We start from the raw sequence: 19,649 nt of genomic DNA on the forward strand, positions 1-19,649 counted from the left end.
CTCACATTTACAATATATGGATATGGAAACACCTGTAATCTTTTTAAAAGTGCCGTCAAATCAATTTATATTTATTGATCAACATTCCATATTTATACTGTTTATATATTTTTCTATTTTTGTCTTGCGCAAGTGAGTCTATTACAAAACATTTCTCAATAAACAATCAATACAAAAATGAGTAATGACAATTTTTTAGTTTTGTTCATGCCAGATATAATCTAGATCAACAATTGTATTTCTATTTGATTACTAAAACGCATTCTCCTTATTGACCGATTAGCAATCTGCATAATTTATTTAAAATCAGAATTAAAGACTAATGACAAGTTAAAGATTAAAACCTTTCTAAGAATGAATACCTGCTGGTTTTATAGTCAATTACCTATTCTATTGCAATTACTGATTCCATTGTTGTTTGGAAATACGAAATTACATCACTTTAAACGATACGATAATAACACAGTGCTTGTTACACGTCATGCCGCGGTCAGCTAACATGGCAGTAAGCTCTCAAAACAAGTCCACGGCACATATTATAAGTAGCCTATCCAGATTTAATCAATTTAATTTGACTTTATTTAAAGTATTACACAGATATTAAATATCTCTGGGTTGTACAATTCTAGGACGATTTAATTATTTATTCACTCACCAAAAAACGAACGAGAATTAGAAAATTATGCTTTGTTTATGAAATTGATAGCAAATACATTATGATCTTTCAATAGAAATACTAAAAAAATTGTATTGCAGTTCAATTCAACGAAGCATTGAGTATACAAAAGTATTTTTAGAAAGTTAATAATATTACATAGATAGCATCTACTGTAGTAAACGTCTATATTACAAGTTTTAAATCCTGAAAAAAGGTGTATAAATAAAAAATATACAGGTAGATGTATGCTTCATCTTGATACACCAAATCGGCAAATACATTTTATATTGTTTATATTGTGTATAGCACACAACGACGGACTAGATACGACACAGTTGATTTACTGATTGTTGTATTGGACATGAGATAAAAAAAAAAGAAAGAAAAAGAAAGGAAAAAAGTGTGATAGAATGTAAAAACTTAAAAAAAACAAAACAATATTAATTTTTAAAATATAATAATCATATTGAAAATAAGTGGTGGTAAACTGTCCAACAAAAAACACAGATAATTTGGCACCTCCTCCCTCTCCCTATTATGTCGAAGGTTAAAATGACAATGGTCCTTTTTGTGTAGAAACAACACCAGACCCCTATATAGTTTTTCCCGCTACTTCTGATGAATTTATATTCTGAAAATGATTTGAATTAACATGTTCAGTATTAAATATTTTAAAATATAGTTTTAAAAATAAAATCTCTGCAATACACGATTTATGTTTGGTCTATTATTTCAGTTAATAGCCTATAGATAACCATCATAAGTTTCTATACCACAAACACGATGAAATAACTATGTATGTATGTACAGTAAGATACAGCTTTAGGCATCAATTAACATTTTCCTGATTCGCAGGTAAAGTAGGATTTGTTTTATATTTGTTAATCTGTAAAGGAATCAAATGTGAAAGCCAGCAATCATTATTGGCAAGGTGTTTGCAACAATAACCTGCAGATTGAAAAATACATTACCTAGCATTATGCTCAATGGTTAAACCACACTTTTGGAATTTATGACATAATTTTTAAAAGAATTGACAGTCACATCATTTCAAGGTCAGTTACTGTAAAGCTATTATATATTTATTAGCTATAATAGAATAAAATGTATTTACAAACCTTTAAACATTCAAAACAATAAGTTTTTAGTACATATTCAGAAAAACAAGAAGAAGATTTCTATATAAGGTGTTGTGGGAAAAGCCAGCACTAGTACAAATTAAAAAAAAGAAAATAATTACAATTTTGCAATGTGCTGATTAAATGTTGTAGATAACAATTATTGGATGTGTACTGTAGGTGTTGCGCCATGGGCAAGCTTTTACCAATGATACAGTGTAGGGATAGTAATCAAGAATAGTTAAATGGAGGAGTAAACTATATGTTATGCATGCTCAGGCAACTATACAGTAATCAACTCAAAGAAGTCTATGATCTATCAGACATGGACGGCAGAGTAGTGTACACTAATGTCTTATAGTCACTACAGTAATGTCAGTTAAACATGAGTGTGCATCACTGTCAGAAATTTATAAAAAGTCTCTCCTCACACAAGTCAACAAATATTTACAATCCCTATAACCTTGATATAATGTCAACCTCTTTACATGGCAAGGAATCATTTCAACATTATGAACAGTTTACTTATGTAACTACATTACTGATGTTACTGCAGTAACTGCAGTACAAACATTTTGACATGGTCCATTATGATAAAAATAAATATATGACTCAATGAATTAACTCTTTACATGGCAAGGAATCATTTCAAAATTATTCAGTTTACTGATGTAACTACATTTTTACTGCAGTATTTGTAGCCAACAGGATAAAAAGCAAACAATGTGTAGTTTACTGCAGTAACTGCAGTACAAACATTTTGACATGGTCCATAAGATAAAAATAAATATATGACTCAATGAAATAAAATAAATATTATAGAAAGAGTGTGTGACGTTATACAATATGTACAGTAATATAAACCTCATGTTCTCAAATGCCAATGGAGAAATCAATTGAAACGTGAAATTACACTTTTTTTATTAGCTGAATGTGTTTCTGACATTATTGTTTAGTGAAACATCTTGATTCAGTTTACATGGTGAATTCAATTGAAAAAAAATATGATTGATTCCAAATATAGGAAATGTTTTGAAAAATATTAACTTAACCTATTAATATCTCTTATACTCAATAAAAACAAAAATAGGAACATAGTGGTAGTGGATTTGGTGGGGGAGGGGGTGTAAATGTATTTAATTTACGTTCCATATTTCAAATTGCCAGATCTGCCACTCAAAATTCAAAACAGAAAAGTGCTATACCATGGTGTTGCATACAAGATTCTTCACTAATTGGGTATCTATTGAAATATTCAAAGTAGCCACTTCATTCAGTATGTTAATTGTCCTCATTAGAGGTAAATGAACAAAACTCATCTCCAATCAAGACAAACAACAGGTTGAAGGCCTTCTGGTGTAGGTCAAAGGTTGATTGTTTATTACAGTATGGACACTAGTGACCACCACATCTTCAAAATAGGTATTTTTAACTGATCAGATCAGGGTACAAAGGTCAAAACAAAGAACAGATACTCTTCATTGTACTATTTACAATTTGTTCTATTGTCCAATATTTAGGGTTAAATGCACATTTGGTATTTCTGGTATGTTTAGTCATAATGTACACTCATAATAATATCATATATGATCTATTATTTTAAAAATGTATTTTGTGTTCAATAGATTTAGAGAGCCAACTATTAGATAGTGGGTAATAATGGACCACCCACCTGTCCCGGTATTGAATTATTGTACTTTTAAATACTGTTGTGATATAATACTAGACCGTCCTTTTTTCAGCACACAGTAATATTTAATATTAAATCAATCAACTAATATTATAGCAGATACATGATTATTTTTCTGTTCTAATTAAGTAGGCTAGTAATGTATGTATACATTTTTCGTAAAAAGATCGTATCTTTGGATTTGTTTCGTCTCCTTGTGTGACATTGCATTTGTCTTTTGCGACGGATTAACGACAAAACGGACACTTTTTGACATTTTTGGAGCAACTTTCAAACACAGTTACAGTAGTAAAATAAACGGACTTACCTTTTTGATTTAGGATACTTCTTGAATTCTTTTTGTGTCGCTTCTTGAACGGATTGTAGTGATTGAGGTTCTGCTGAAATACCTAAGGCCCTTTTTTTAGTATAAACAGTAGATCCTGGACGACCGATAGTTGGAAGCACAGATTGAAATTTATCTACGGTCGTACGTAATTCGGCCAATTCCACATCTTTCGCCTTAACCAAGTATTCCAGTTCTTCTATACGCCTATCTTTCTCCCGAAGTTCTTTCTTTAATTCATATAAACTACCCATGTTGTTAAATTGTTTTGTCTGTCCAAGACCAGCTCCTGAAACCAAATAAAAACGATTCAAAAGTTGGCCAGGGCGACGCAGATCTGCTGGGCGCTTCGAATGTTGTTTGATGCGACTCGCCGCAATACAAGCTCTCTGCTGCTGCTGCCTGCCTGCGTACCCCCTGCAAGGCCACTAAGTTCACACTAACCGCTTTCGTATCGCTTCACGCTCCACTGGTTAGCATGCTCTTGTTTACTTAACTTCTTCTTCCGCATGAATCTGCATATAGTAATGTTTACAAACTCATGTGCGACAAAAAAATGAGTATTTATGATTGGCACTCTTGTCAGTCAAAATACTAAATATATACCGCAGTAGCATTCAATTCGAAAGGTCATCGGCTGTTGAAAGCCGGTTGGTTGATAGGCCTATAATGATAATGATAGCCATCACATCACAGATAATGATGTAACGTTCAAATTAATTAATTTGCGATTGCGTCGTTTTCCTTTACGACTAAATTGTTTTTTTAGAATTGCGTGTCTTAATTAGAGATCATAATGATTCAGCCCCTCTGTAATGAACACCGTTAACCCCTAAAATGATCTGCCTCCACTCCTAAATAAACTGAACTTAATAATCTCTTCCATACAAAACGCACAATCGTGCGCGTCCAATATCGTGCAGCTAGTTTCCTACTGTTTTTGCATCATTTACCACAGCAGTACAATTAATTCATCTATGTTTGGGGCCTAGACGGAGGCGTATAGACCCGTATATTGTAAAATATAAATCACTATTCAGTCCGTGTTTCTATTTCCTAGAATATCCAATTACTCGTAGTAGGCCTAACACAATCAAATAAAATACTGTACTAAATCACCTCATTCAAATTACTACTACTATTACTAATAATAATAATATATACGAATTTGTAAAGCGCCAATTCCAGCAACAAGTGATCAAAAGCGCTGTGGACTTAGATGTTACATCTTTTCAACAACATTCTTCTCTCCTAATAATAAACGGGTTGGATCCGCCGTTAGCTAAGTTTTCGTATCAATGATTGCCGTTAAATTTGTCTACCGGGAAAAAACTTAAATTAGGCCTATAACTTCAGTAGGCCTATAGTATAAGAACACTAACACTATTGGCAAGTTATTTTCATTAATTATTATTATTACACTGTGATACTGTGATAGAGTCAAAGGTAGTTATTGTTTAATCAATGATAAAACGGCTATTAAGTATGGCACAGGGCGGTTTCAAGTATTGTAAATAGTCTGATGATATGAGGAGGAGGCGAGCAATTTTATCTATGGTTCAAATTTGAAGTAGAAAATGAGATCAATAAGTACTGACTCTCTGACTCTTATATCTAAAACTGATTCCCTGAGTCTCAATCTGCCTTTTAATATTCATGAGTTTAATCGCGGTCTTTATAGGCCTACACTGGTAGGGAATTAGATGTGGTCCGAATGATTGACAGTGACGTGTGGAGATAGACCAACATGAATGAGGTGACTTTGATCTCTGCTAGTTTTCGTGAACACGAATACGATTTCGATGATTCTGTGATAACATAGCGAATACAATTTCGATGATTTTGTGATAGCATAGCCTAGATGACAGACATGGTACTTCAGAATATTGTGACATTACATAGGACGTACTGCAAGTAGTAGACCAATCACAAGTGGAAGTGGAAACCGGGCTTTAACAAAAGTTTATGAATGTAATATCTGTAGAGGGCGCTATTACATTAAACCGCATACAACGGTACAAATTATATCTAGGCCTACTGTAGGCCTACTGACTACACACACAGTACGGCTCTAACTTTTGCTAGAAGTATACATAGACCCACGCCCCATGTTTCTGACAGTTGATATCGGTATCCGCTGTTTATTTGAATTAATGCTACACTACCCACTTAGCATTCCATTTCATTATTCGACATTATGTCATGGAACCCCAAAAGCAACAGAGTCACCATAACATGAAATGTCTGGGGCCCCAGAAGAACTTAACTACAAAAAATTAAAAATCAAAATACAGTTCAAAATACATAAATGTTTTATATAAGCAATCATGTTAGAGGTAAGGCACAGTCCACTGGTGTGAGTCTCTTCGAAATACTTTAACATTAGAACTTAACTAAGAACATAGTAAAGCTACACGTCTATCCAGACCCAGGTCAAAGTGCATGGTGAACATTTCCGATCCAACTCAATCTTGAATTTTCCTCAACTTACCCGATTTTTTGTCACAAATGACTGTATTTGGCGAATCCTTATGGTTCCGGGAAGGACTTGAATGGCGAACCACAGCCGATCCCATTGCTTCAGCCCACAACTATCAATTCACGAAAACACATTCCTAAATTATTCAGAGAAAAAATGATTGTATTATCGTATCGTAAAGATGTTTATAATTAATATCGTCGTCATGAAAGCTAAAAGCCAAAAAAAGAAAATAAAGGAATATAAAGTATAGGCCTAAAGCTATTGTCAGATTACAATGTGAAGTATTACTAACTGCATCTTAATTATTATAAAAAATGAATTATATTCGGGTACATATTATTCCATAGAATTAAAATTCAATAGCTAAGAAAGTAAACAAAAGAAATTTTAGAATTATTTCATTTCACAAACAGCCATACAGTTTTGTTTAATCATCAATATGTTATAAGTCGGCGAACAGTGCTTTGTGTACAGTCAACAATACTCAAACTAGGCCTATGTTTGAAAAACCATTAAAGGTAGAATGAAATTGCACAGTTAGAAAAATATCTTTATTTCCCTTTATTAAAGTCTTAATTTACCCTGTAGTGTTCCTGGGTAATTGAGAAACCGGACTCATAGAATGTCAATGATTATAAATGTGAAAGCTAAAAAAATAGTATATGTAGTACACGAGTATTTCAACATTGGTCTCAAATCAGTTTTTTAAAACTTATTATGCATTTGCAACGCACGGGCGTACGTGTAATGCGCAGTCACAAGTAGCGGATAATTGACCCGTGTGATTGGTCAAATGACTTACGTACGTCATTGCTTTCCGTTCTCGTGGGAATAACACTTTATTTAGGAAGAATACCGTAGCAACAGGTACATAAACACCAAATTGGTACATTCCGTTGCTATGTTGTTACCATTCTAAACAATGTACCATAAGTCTGTCAACGGTGTACCAATAAGATAGCTACGGTAATGTGTCATAATTAAATAACTAAAATAAGAAAGCTTACCCTTATAATTGGTACAAAATGTTACCAAAGAGCTCTTGGATAATTCAATTTAATATGCGAATCTACAACATATGACGACTAACAAGATTTTGTTTCTTTTGACAATTGCGATAATAAAATGGTTCCAAAATACAGTTTATAATTGCACTTTGGAGTGTCACCGTGCAGCTGTGAATACCAAAGCAAGATACGAGATCATAAAGTCCAGTTATTACAAAGCAAACACGGATACAATCGGGATGGACGAGTGAGTCAAGACATTATTTACTTTACAGAGGCCTACACATGCATTCGATATATCTATTATATAGAGGGTTACTGTAGACAATAGTTATGTATGTGTCCATTGCATGATCGGTCATTGCACTTTAGGTACACATTGCGTTCTAGGGTCTTTGTTCTGACGGTTCTTGTGGTAGGTTTCGACAAACAATGTCAAACTTACAAATTCTATGTTTTGTTTAACTTCGCGTGGTTTTGTACACAGAAATACAAAGACGGTTCGTGGTTTTGTGCGCAAAAAATACGAAGAGAGGTTCGTGATTTCAAGTGCGCAGAAAATACGAAGAGCGGTTCGTGATTTTAAGTGCGCAGAAAACATCGGTTTCATAATTTTGTGCGCAAACACGAGAGGTTGACCCGATTCTGCTACTGTAAAGAGGTATCTATCTTATAAAACTATAGCAAGTTATATACGTTGCTGTCTGCAGAAATGCTCTACATATATTACAGCATTTCTGCAGACAGCAACGTGTATAACTTGCTATAGTTTTATATAGATACCTCTTGACAGTAGCAGAATCGGCTGAGAGGTTCGAGATTTTGTACGTAGAACATGAAGAAATGTTGATGATTTTGTGGCAAACACCGAGAGTTGAGAGTCGTGAATGCGCAGAAATCACGAAGTGACCGGCGTGATTTAATGCAAGCGTAGTTTGGTACTAAGTCAGAAAGAAAGGTGGGTAATACAAAAATTGCGAAGAAGGGTGCGTTATTAGACCGACTAATGGGTTATTCGGTGCACGAAACAGAATGTATTTTATCCGCACAATTACATGGGATCACAGGACCGATGATTAATTACTATTATGAGATTCAAAGATAAATATTATTGTATTATTAAAGTAATATAATAATACTAACATGTTTTTAATAATAATTTTCCCGTATCCCCATAGGGATTGCCCCACCGGAGGTGCTGACCGGTCGTGGGCGACCAATGTTTTTATTTTTTCGTACATATTTTTTGTTGAATGTTGTATGTACCGTACATTTAAATGCATTTAAATAATGGTTACCAAACTGACAAGCACTCGTTTCTTTTGGTATACTATTAAATATTGTAAATGTAATTGTGAATAATAATAATTTAATAGTAAAACCTATTTATTTATAGGCCTACTGGGTTATCCCCCAAGAAGTCGAATTAAGAATTGATGCCACTTCCTTGAGGTGTATATGGTAGCTAGAAACAGGATAAAAGGAAACGATATAAAGTAAAGCCGGATAAATATGATATTAATCATGTTATTAACAAATTGTACTTGCATTCTTCTTTGAAGAAAATCGTTGAGTCCACTGTGAAGGATAGAGCGATAATTTACAATATCCGGCTTAGTCATATTTAGCTCAGAAGTGTTCAAACTTTGACAACATTTACGAAGTGCATGAGAGCAAGCCAGTTATAACCACAACTCGATCCTGAATGTTGTACACAATAAACGCGTTGTAGGCCCTACTGGCGATGACCTATATAGTAAAGATTCAATGTTAGCAGATGTCTCCACGGTAAGCTCACTCAATTATTATAATTTTAAGGTGCCGGTACCATTGTTATTGTTTAAAAAAACCCCCAAAGATGAACAATTACATTTTACAAATTTACATCGAAAGAAGAATAGCTACTATAGCGATGATGATGTGTAACCAGTGATGACACACTTAGTTTGTCAAACTAGTTTGATAGTGTAGACAGAGCACAATACCCATACAAAACAATATAGACTATACAGAGTTGTAAATCCATGTTCTGGGGCATTTAATTGTAAACTGTAATATTTTTTTTTATAATTCTCAGTATCGATATAACATGACAATGTGTATTGAAAATGTACTGTTTATTTACCGATCATAACGTCAATAAGGAAGTGTACCTAGCGAACCGAGGAGGCAATATTGCCTTTATTGTAAAATGGATACCAGGTCGTCATCCAGTTTGTTTCCTAGTAGAAGATCTAACCCTAGACGAAGATCTACAATTCAAGAGCAGGGACTGATACGTGCCGTTCTCAACAATGACAGTGAAGAAGTTCAAAGATTAATCAATGACGAAAAGGTTGAAATAGGCACATTAACAGAAGTAAGTTCTTTTATTATTTTATAGGAACTTGTGGATTACCAGAATGTAATAATCATAATTTTTTTTAACGAACAATATTACAGAAAATTCAACAATGATTTTTAGTTACCGTTGCATAATGTATATAAGCCCAGTAATACATGTTATAATCGTGTTATAAATGTATTATGTTTAATTGGCCTAGAACCCAAAATGTAAGAAATGTCATGAGACATCCGCCAATGAAAAGCTTGTTAGGATGATCGTCGTCACTTGTGATTGGTCAAATACGTTCCACTGCGTTCTTGCGCAATATGCGGGGTGCGTCCAGGAGTGAGATTTCTTTGCATATTACAAGATACAAGAAGCTTTATTTGTCTTCGTAAAGAAATGTCGGTTGACAAATGGTGTAAAAGTATAAAAGAGTAAAACTCTTTAAAAAGGTTAAAAACGTATTGTTACAAATAAATATTATATTAATATTATTATGATGAAAAGAAACAAAGGATTCAATTGATACAAAATCATTATGAGAGAAATTAACGTGTTGTTAGATTTCCTTGGTCGGGGATGCTGTTTATTGACAATTAAATTATTTTTGTTTTCAAAATAGCTTGGAAAAACATCTTTCCACCTTGCAGCTGCGAATGGTTACATATCAATTTGTGAAATTCTAATCAAGGCCAATGCTGATATTAATAGTACTGACATGGTGAGAATTAAATAATTCATAATATTGAATCAGAGAAATTATATAAAATTAATACTTATATACTAGCATAATACTAAGTTATTAAATAATGAAAACACTGTTAGATACAATAATAGTGAAAACTGTTTCCTCTGGTTTCGATTAGTAGATTGATTGTAAAACAGTAATTTTAACTCTTTTATTTTAACTCTTTTAATTTTAACTGACGTTTCAAGAGAGTTTCGTCAGGTTAACAATCAATGAACTACGTATACATTAGTTCACAGACGCATATGCGCTTTTGTCCCTGTTTTCCAAAAATTTAAATTAAAAAAAAAGAATGAAAACAAAGATATATGTCTTTTATGAATTATGCGTTTTATTTGTAGAAAAGGGAAACGTAATAATTAAAAACAAATTAATTTTACAACTGACATTGCTCAGGTTAATGAAAATTATTTTCATTAACCTGAGCAATGTCAGTTGTAAAAGTACAGCATGTACTGATGGGGAACTAAACACAATACTGTTACGTACGCGTTAATAGGCCTAAACTATATCCTAAACTGATTCTAAAGGTGTGTTTATTTCTACCTATATCCGGACTTTCAATGCCAACCATTATTTAAAAAAAATAATTCTAACATACTTCCTTATAATATTTTTGTGATATTATTTCTTTTGTTAAACTCTCTAAACTATTATAACAATTATTGTAACTATAGTAACTGGAGGCTCTGTCTTACATGGTCAGTGGATTATTGATGCACTCTGTTATCCTTATATTAGTGTTAAGCGTTATTTAAACAAGAATTATTTCTTACGAAAAACGCCGCTCATCTGACGATAACTACCGTCTACATGCATCTCAATATTTATGAGCAAGCAGTTTTCATAGACTCTTTTACCAGACGTGCTTTGAGGGGTGCCCAAGCCCAGTCCCAGTTTCCAAATAGCCATTATTCAGCCGTTGCTAAACGCTACCGCACGGTAACTGTTTCCTAATGCTTCCGTTCTCTTGAATATAACTGCCTAAATCTGTTTAATTTTTTTTCAACAATACTAAACGAATTATTTTTTAACGTAATTATTAAGCTTTAACAATTAAAAAAGTGTTATAACGTGGCCATTTAAATATTATATTTGTAATTGTGTTAACTTTGTAGGTGTTGTATGTACTGCGCATGAGCAAGTTCAGTGGATGTATGGTCGCATTATAAGTGATTTTATTGATTATTAAATGAATAGAACAATGTTTCTTAAGCCTTGTCTACACTACCTTTATGTGACAAAAAAATGTGATGTGCCCATATATGGACATGATGATGTCATATCACTGCCATACTTGGACATATTTTGGGCACATCACAATTGTTTTTGTCAAACTAATTTGCTTTAGATTCACGTGTGGCAATAGCAACCTCTATTAAAGTCATGCTCTAAGTGAAAATTACGAAACCCACAGCCATTAAAAAATGTTCAGAAAAGAAAATATGTGCTTATATTTCAGGAAGGAAGAAGTCCGCTCCACGAAGCTGCCAAAGAAAACAACTTAGACATTTGCAAGTTGCTAATTGATCGCTCAGCTAACGCCGTCAAACTAAAAGATAACGTTAGATTTGAAATACATAAACTAATTTACATAATTCATGTATATAATTTATTAATTGTTTTATCATATTATTGTTGTGAGTCCTTCTAAAACTTGGTTCCCACTAGCGACGCAAGTAACGCAACGCAACGACGTATTGACGCAAAGTTCTGTATTGCGTAAGTGGGAACCGACGACGCAACAGGTTTGATTTTCACGCAGGCGGGGGAAAACACAATTATTGGAAGGGTATTTTCTTACGTTGCGTAGGTTGCGTTACGTTGCCTCGCTGGTGGGAACCAAGCTTTAGGCATTATACAGATAGGCCATAGCCTTTTTCAGGTCTTTAATTACATTTTGTCATTAAGATTATTGAATCAAGGCCCACATTATTGTATAGCAAGCTCAGAATAAGGCATCTACTACTATACTTTGAACATAGATGTGTTATGTTTTGACTTTATTCCGACAGAAAGGTTTGACAGCTCTCAGCTTGGCAATTCTACTTGGTCATTCCACCATCTGTGCGTTTCTTCTTGATAAAGGATCTGATATTTCATCAAAAGATTGTGTAAGTATGAACAACTAAATAAGATGATGGTACCAATGAAGCACGAGTAGGATGGTAACGGAGATGATGTGACGATGATAAATAAATTTAAAAAATCAGAAAAATAGGTCGATAAAGAGATAAAAGGGAAACACGTAAATACTCGAAATGAGCTTGATAAAAGTATCAAATAAATACAAATAAAAAATGATTCGTTATCTTATAGGATGGCAGGACACCGCTTCATTTGGCTGTCATTGTTAACAATTTCGACATTTGTTGTCGACTCGTTGAAAATAAAGCACCAATTAGAGAAAAGAATAAGGTAACAAGAATTTACAAATACTCAACTATAAAAAAGTCCTGTCTATTAATGTATCAATTGTTATAATAATATTATATCATGATTATTACTTTTTGTTATTAGGCCTAATTAGTATTTATTATAATTAGTAATTTTGATTATTCATTCATTTCCTTTAATTTGGATAATAATCCATATACAAATCATACAAAAAACAAAAACAAAAAGAGAAAAAATGTCACCAGGAAAATAACAATACAAGCAACTTCCACAAAACCAACCTAATAAAATATTAGGCCTGTTATTATTGTGTTTCTAGGAAGGTAAATCAGCAATTGATGAAGCCGAGGCTCTAAACCATCGAGCGGTTGCCGACTACTTGAAAAGTGAGGTAATAATTGTGAACGTATTTAATTATGAATGCGTATCTTTTATTAATATTTATCTATCATGTGATAAATGTTGGATAACTCTCTTCGTAAACACTAACATATTTCCTGTCTGATAGTAGGCATATTTGAAACATTATAAAGGTTGAGTAGTGAACACTCTATTTAAAATGACAGAAATCAAATAATACAATGCGTTACTTGTTTAAGCGTGGTTCCCACTAGAACGCAACCCAATGACGTTTCGACGCAAAGTGCTATATTGCGTAATCACAAGTGGGAACCGACGACGCAATAGTGCTGCAAATATGCAGGTTTGCTTTCACGCAGGCGGGGGCAAACACAATTATTAGAAGGGCGTTTGCTTACGTTGCGTAGATTAAGTTACGTTGCATCACTAGTGGGAACCAAGCTTTATGTTGGTTCGATCGCAGAAAGTAGGATAACAAAAAAATAGCAAAACAAATTTTAATTTTTACTTAATTTCATTCATCATTTTCATTTCATTTATTTTCCATAATATACAAAGTATATCAAAACTTTGAGATTAAATGATATGGTATAACATGGAAGGATGCCTTTATAGGACAAAATGTCACTTAAGCTAAGGCCACCGGTAAAACACAAGGCGTTTGAATGGTTAAGCTTGCCATTCCCACTAGAACGCAACGCAGTGACGGAAAGTGCTGTATTGCGTAATCACAAGTGGGAACCGACGACGCAACAGTGCTGCAAACATCGTAGGTTTGATTTCACGCAGGCAGGGGCAAACACAATTATTGGAAGGGCATTTTCTTACGTTGCGTAGGTTGCGTTACATTGCGTCTCTAGTGGGAACCACGCTTTATTAATAAAAAATACAAAGTAAATGAAAAGAGAAAACGAAAGATAATGGCAGGACGTCATCAATGATTATGTAAGCAATCGAAATTTCAGATTATCCTGTTTGCTAGCCAGTTTATTTATCATTTTTGTTTTCGGAGAAATTATATTAAAATTAATATTTTGATTTTTAATATTATGCCTATTATAGGCTAATTTACAGGATCTGCTGAAGCTAGCAGAGGGTGGGCAACCATTAGATGTATTGAAACTGAATATTGTCGGCCATCCGATGTCTGGTAAGACAACATTACTCAAAACACTAATACAGGTTTGTTTTATCTTATATATTTTGATATCGCATAACATCACAGCGACCGAAACATCCTCATCTTAAGTAATGTTCACACGGTCGTGGCCGGAGAAAACTCCGAGCTATATACGCTTTTCGGGCGATGCGTTCACACACATTTTGTACGAAATCCGAAAAGAGTTAGTGTGAATGTGACGTTTTCTATATTAAACACCTGAACGAATATAAACAAATGGTGCTTCCTCAACTGCTTTCTCTTGTAAATCGTTTCAGACATTAATTGCTCTAATTTTAAATGGCTCTTTAACATTTTATAGAAACGTTGGTCTCCACATCGTCTTCACGAACGACCGAAACTTTCGCATGCATTAGATCACAGAGCAACACCAGGCGTGCGAATAACTAACGTATCCATTCCAAAGGCCGGGAAGTTCAGTGCAAGAGACTTTGCTGGACAGAGTGAATACCATATAACACACAGTGCATTTTTCGGCATTCGTAATTCCATTTTCCTAGTATTGTATGACATAACACTTGAACAGAGGGAACAGCAAAGACAGGTGAGAGTTGTGTTGATACTGTAAAAGAGTGGCTCTATAATCATGTTTGTATAAAACGCAAGCGAGTTGACCAATGACAAGTGACAGTTCGAATAATCTATCGTTTGTGATTGGTCAAATCACTTACTTACGTGTCCCTGCGTTGCGTCCTAGGGAACCGAGCTTAAACTACTCTTAGAGTAAACACAGGAGAGAGAGCGCGTTGGTTTAAAGCAAACAGTTGGATCCTCTAACATTATTTCTTAATTTCTCGTTGTCGATTCTTTGAGGTCAATATGCGTGCCACTGCTTCTTTCTAAGAATAGCTCTTTACTTTAAGAACTTTATTGGTTTTTCTTGTAATTTTAAAGTTAAAACATTGGTTGGCTATGATTAAAGCATGTCAGAGGGAGTCAGTGACGTCAGCATTCCACCCAGATGAAATCAACAGTGGGATCGTGATTGTAGCTACACACAAGGACAACTTAGATGGTGGAAATATTTCTTTAGGTATATAGGACACTAAGATTATTGATAGGCCTACGGTGTTATTTTGTAATAGGTAACTAAGCAAATTTAACACAACTTTGTTTTTCGACTTACTAGCAAATCGTAAGATCCTCTGTTATACCAGTAACTCCATGGCAAATAACGTCTACATAATCACGTATCCGATCCTGCTCAATCGTTTTCATGAGAAATTCTACCCCATTATACCGTAGATTTACTATTATTGCAAACAGCAGAGCACTAATATGTATAATGGTTTAACTTAGTAGTTCCAATATTTATTTTTCTTTCCAGCAACTTCCATTGCAAGGAAGAATGTTGAAGAGATGAAAAAGGTGTTCTACACTCTTAACATAACTAGTGACGTAATAGTGCTTAAAACACACAAATCGTGGGATGAGCACATAAAACCATTACGTAATGCAATTGAAACTCTTGGCAAGGGCATACGAGTAAGTATACATCCCCAGTGCTCTTTTGTTCTGTGTTTATTTTAATCATGGATTTTATAGGTTAATACAAGATACAAGTCTACTTTATTGTCAAAATTTTACAATTTTTAGATATGTTTTGTACCATAGTAGATCATTAAATAATACAAAGTGATAACTATTTAAATAAATGAATACAAGTTACTATCTTTTAAAGTTTTGATTAAATAAATTGCATGCCATATACATTGTAGAAAATCTGACATGTTTTTTTAATGTAACTCATACCATTCTGATGTTATATAAAAGTTTTCTATACTTTATTATAGGGAATAAAACGGGTACCAGTAATATGTCAGAGAATAACCAATCATCTTCCAGATTGGATCGACGAATTAGCTATGGCTCCATTGTTGAGTTTTACTGAGTTTGAAAAACGCGTTAATTCTATAACAAACGCTTTGGTAACGAAAGAACTGCTGAAAACTGCGGCTAGATTTATGACTGACACAGGAGAGGTAAGATTATATTTGTATATAGAAATACAGTATAATTCAAAAAGTACATATAGATGAAATTATAAATGTCAATGCAAAGAATTACTTTGCGCATGCTCCATTACTGTAGGCATTTATGCTCTCTGATTTCGGCAGCTTATGTCTTTTTCACATTTTATACTTTTTCCTTTAATTATCGTCTCTGATTCCTTATCGGCCGTAATTACTAATACATTTCATTTATGGTCTACATCTTTTCTGATATAAAAGAAGGCCTAACATTTATCTATATTTTTTATAATTTAGATATATTTTGCGGAGCTTCAGAGTGATGACGTGGAAGATCAAGTTGTCATCAATCCCGGCTGGCTGACGTCAGACTTGTTTGGAAGACTGTTTGCCAGTAGCCACCACACACTCTTCGATGGTGTGCAGAGAGTTCCAACTAAGGAACTCTTTACCTTCAAAGACATAAGTGAAATAGTTAGCAAAATCGCAAACCCAACGATAGTAATACAACTTCTTACACATCTTAACTTAATTCACGAATATAGAGAAGATACTTACATCATTCCAAGTTTATTGCCTTTACATCTTCCAGCAGTGAAATGGGTGGAGGAGGAGAAATCAGTTTATTTTGGCAGACACATCAAATGTGTTGATGAATCAGATATGTTCACCCCGGGATTTTTCCCATACCTTCAAGTGACAATTCTAACGCGACTCAACGAGTTCGTAGCGCATAGCACACTTACGCGAAATACGATCAAAAGCGCTGTAGGTTACGTTGAAAGTATTGTGAAAATGTCCAGCGATCAAATGTCTTTATTTGTTGGCGTAAAAGTGGACGAAGTGAAACGTAAAGAAGAGTGCAATATAGTGTTGTCACAACTCATGAATGACGTAGATGATGCTAAGTACCAAGTGTCACAGGGAACTCAAACCGAGATCCGCGTAGTCAGTGTAGAGGACATGAAAAAAGAGTCTGACATCACAGACTGCCAAAGCTATTCAATAAATGACGTTATAAAAGCTGATGGGGGTAACGGCTTTGTCGTCAACCAAAATCGTAGTAAAAATGAACACGTAACTGAATTATTATGTCAAGGACATGACATGACTATCTTGAAAATAAAAGGTTATGAGAGTGACGTTAAATGGTTGAAAGTACAAGTTGTTGAGCAACTTAGAGTTTTCTTAGAACGCGAACGTGCTGCAGATCTGAATGATTATCGAACGTTTGCTGAGAGAATAGGTGTAATGAATGCAATAGATATTGAACATCTGTCTGAGGTGAACCTTCCTGGAAACGAAGGAAAGTTGCCCATGCTGTTAAGGAGATGGTCCGAGCACCAAGAGAGTTGTAGTAGCATAGGTAGATTATGCGCCATATTGAAGGAGATGGATCGAAATGACGCACTAAATGCGGTTCATAAAATGATGAAGGAAGAAGGATTTGCTCCTGTCTAAACCATGTCAGCTGATTCTCGCGGTATCATGTCTAGCGACAATAAACAGGCAGTATAAGCTGTGGTTCGAATCGAGAAGCATACAGTACTATATCCCATGTGGGACGAAGCTTTCTGTCAGATGACACGATACTTTATGCTGTATTGTCGCTAGACACATGATACCACTTTTGTAACGATTAATTAAGTACCTTAATTCTCAAAAATGAAAATACATCGTTGAAACATTGAAATTGAATGTCTTCTGTCTTCTTATTTGATGAAGTTTTTTATTTTATTTTTTTTATTTTTTTAAAAACATTTTCTTAATTGTACACATTTTTCCTACTACATGCATCATGAATTATATCGGATGGGGGAAAACAATTAAACTCCTATAAATGGCACTTTACATGATTTGAAATTATATGAAACAAACTATATAAGACTTATCAGGACAATAGAGCTTGTCCCCGGAAAGTGCACCTATTAATTGAAATATGAAATTAAATATTAAGTCTCCAGTACTACTAGCCGCCCACCATGGTTGGGGCAGACCTAATAATGAAAATAGAGCCCAGAATTGCACTTATACTTATACTTATTACTATACATAATCACCTATGATAATTATGATAATGTTAAAATTAAAATCTATTAAAGGAATGTTTATTCAGGGACGGTGCGGCCATACACACCAACTACCATAAACGTGTATTCATAACATAATATTACAATACAATATCTTGCATGAATCGGACATTTCGCTACCAGTGTAGCAACAATGATTAACAAAATCAAAATTTAACAGCGTGGCGTGTTGACCGCGAATACCGTCTTTCCCATCCACTACACCTGCACAACCATTGCATAACAACGCACGGCATACCAAACCGTTTCTTACACCTGCGATGAAAATAATAAATTCAATTTTCTTTTAAAATTGAGGGCGGCAAACAAAAAATTTACGAGATCGAATACAGGTTGAAAAAAAAATTAAACAAAAAAAAAGATGTTAAATGTGCTCTCCCTGCCTCAGCACTAAGGCCCTGCCACAGCCTTTTGGGGTCGTTTCCAGCACATCACCAGATGCATTGATGTTGTCGCCTCATGATGTGTGGTGGAAAGGGGGACGTATAATTCTGTGAACCCCAAACACAGTGGCCGCATGCCTTTAACTCTATTCCACCGACCAGCGTGGGAATCGAACCCACGACATACGTGTTGTTAACACGACGCTCAGGCGACTGAGCTAACTGATCATTTTGGTTTTAAAAGGTTAATATGATATATATGATGTAATGATGAATTACGTAATACACGTATAAATAGACTATTATCAGCTGTTCAGTCATGTACTACTTTGTAGCGTAACGGGTAATGCTCAGGTTTGAGTACTCTCAGCTTCAGATACTTGGGTTCGAACCTCTACGGATTTTTTTTTGGAATGGAAAATAATGAATATTGTTTTTCTTTCTTTTATTTTGAAAGAGAGATATTTTCTTTTTTTTTTACCTTTTTTAAAATCATAAACAAAGTTGTAGGCCTATGGCATTATTTTCCATGGCGACTGAGCTAACTGGTAATTTTGGTTGTAAACAGGTTAATACAAGCTTCGTTCCTTCATGATGACGGTCTGAATATGCAGATTTATGACGCCACGATGAATTACGTAATATGAATCACGTATAAATAGACTATTGTCTGCTGTTCTGTCATGTCCTTTGTGGCGTAACGGAGAATGATCTGTTTTGAGTACTTACAGATCCAGCAGTCAGGGTTCGAATCTTTACGTATTTTTTATTTTATTTTTTATTTTTTTGGTTTAAAGATGGAAAATAAATATTGTTTTATATATAGGATACAGGATACCTTATAAACTTGCTTCGTATATTTTCATTGTGTTCACCAAATTGGCTGTATTTTATTCTTTTTTTAATTAAATT

General features: G+C 34.2%; 2 protein-coding genes across 3 annotated transcripts in view; one reads left to right on the forward strand and one right to left on the reverse strand.

Annotated features, from left to right (window-relative positions):
- The window catches only part of LOC144845274 (cGMP-dependent protein kinase 1-like), a 68,929-nt gene extending 64,712 nt beyond the window's left edge, over nt 1-4,217 (reverse strand). Inside the window, exon 1 of one of the 2 annotated variants that reach the window (XM_078702465.1) lies at nt 3,774-4,217. In XM_078702465.1, the coding sequence (XP_078558591.1) occupies nt 3,774-4,045 (272 nt within the window). In that variant the 5' untranslated portion in view covers nt 4,046-4,217. The remainder of the gene's footprint in view (nt 1-3,773) is intronic. The other variant, XM_078702469.1, reaches the window with a different exon arrangement.
- A 4,743-nt stretch (nt 4,218-8,960) lies between these two features.
- On the forward strand, nt 8,961-17,943 carry LOC144844602 (death-associated protein kinase 1-like). The gene is made up of 13 exons (XM_078701581.1): nt 8,961-9,068; nt 9,358-9,639; nt 10,232-10,330; nt 11,820-11,921; nt 12,373-12,471; nt 12,677-12,775; nt 13,074-13,145; nt 14,177-14,296; nt 14,596-14,838; nt 15,189-15,327; nt 15,622-15,779; nt 16,088-16,276; nt 16,562-17,943. Exons 2-13 carry the CDS (start codon nt 9,472-9,474, stop codon nt 17,723-17,725), a joined length of 2,652 nt encoding a protein of 883 aa, XP_078557707.1. The 5' UTR covers nt 8,961-9,068; nt 9,358-9,471; the 3' UTR covers nt 17,726-17,943.
- Nucleotides 17,944-19,649: the final 1,706 nt, after the last annotated feature.

Source organism: Antedon bifida, chromosome 6, assembly GCF_963402885.1.
Source record: "Antedon bifida chromosome 6, ecAntBifi1.1, whole genome shotgun sequence".
Taxonomy (NCBI): Eukaryota; Metazoa; Echinodermata; class Crinoidea; order Comatulida; family Antedonidae; genus Antedon; species Antedon bifida.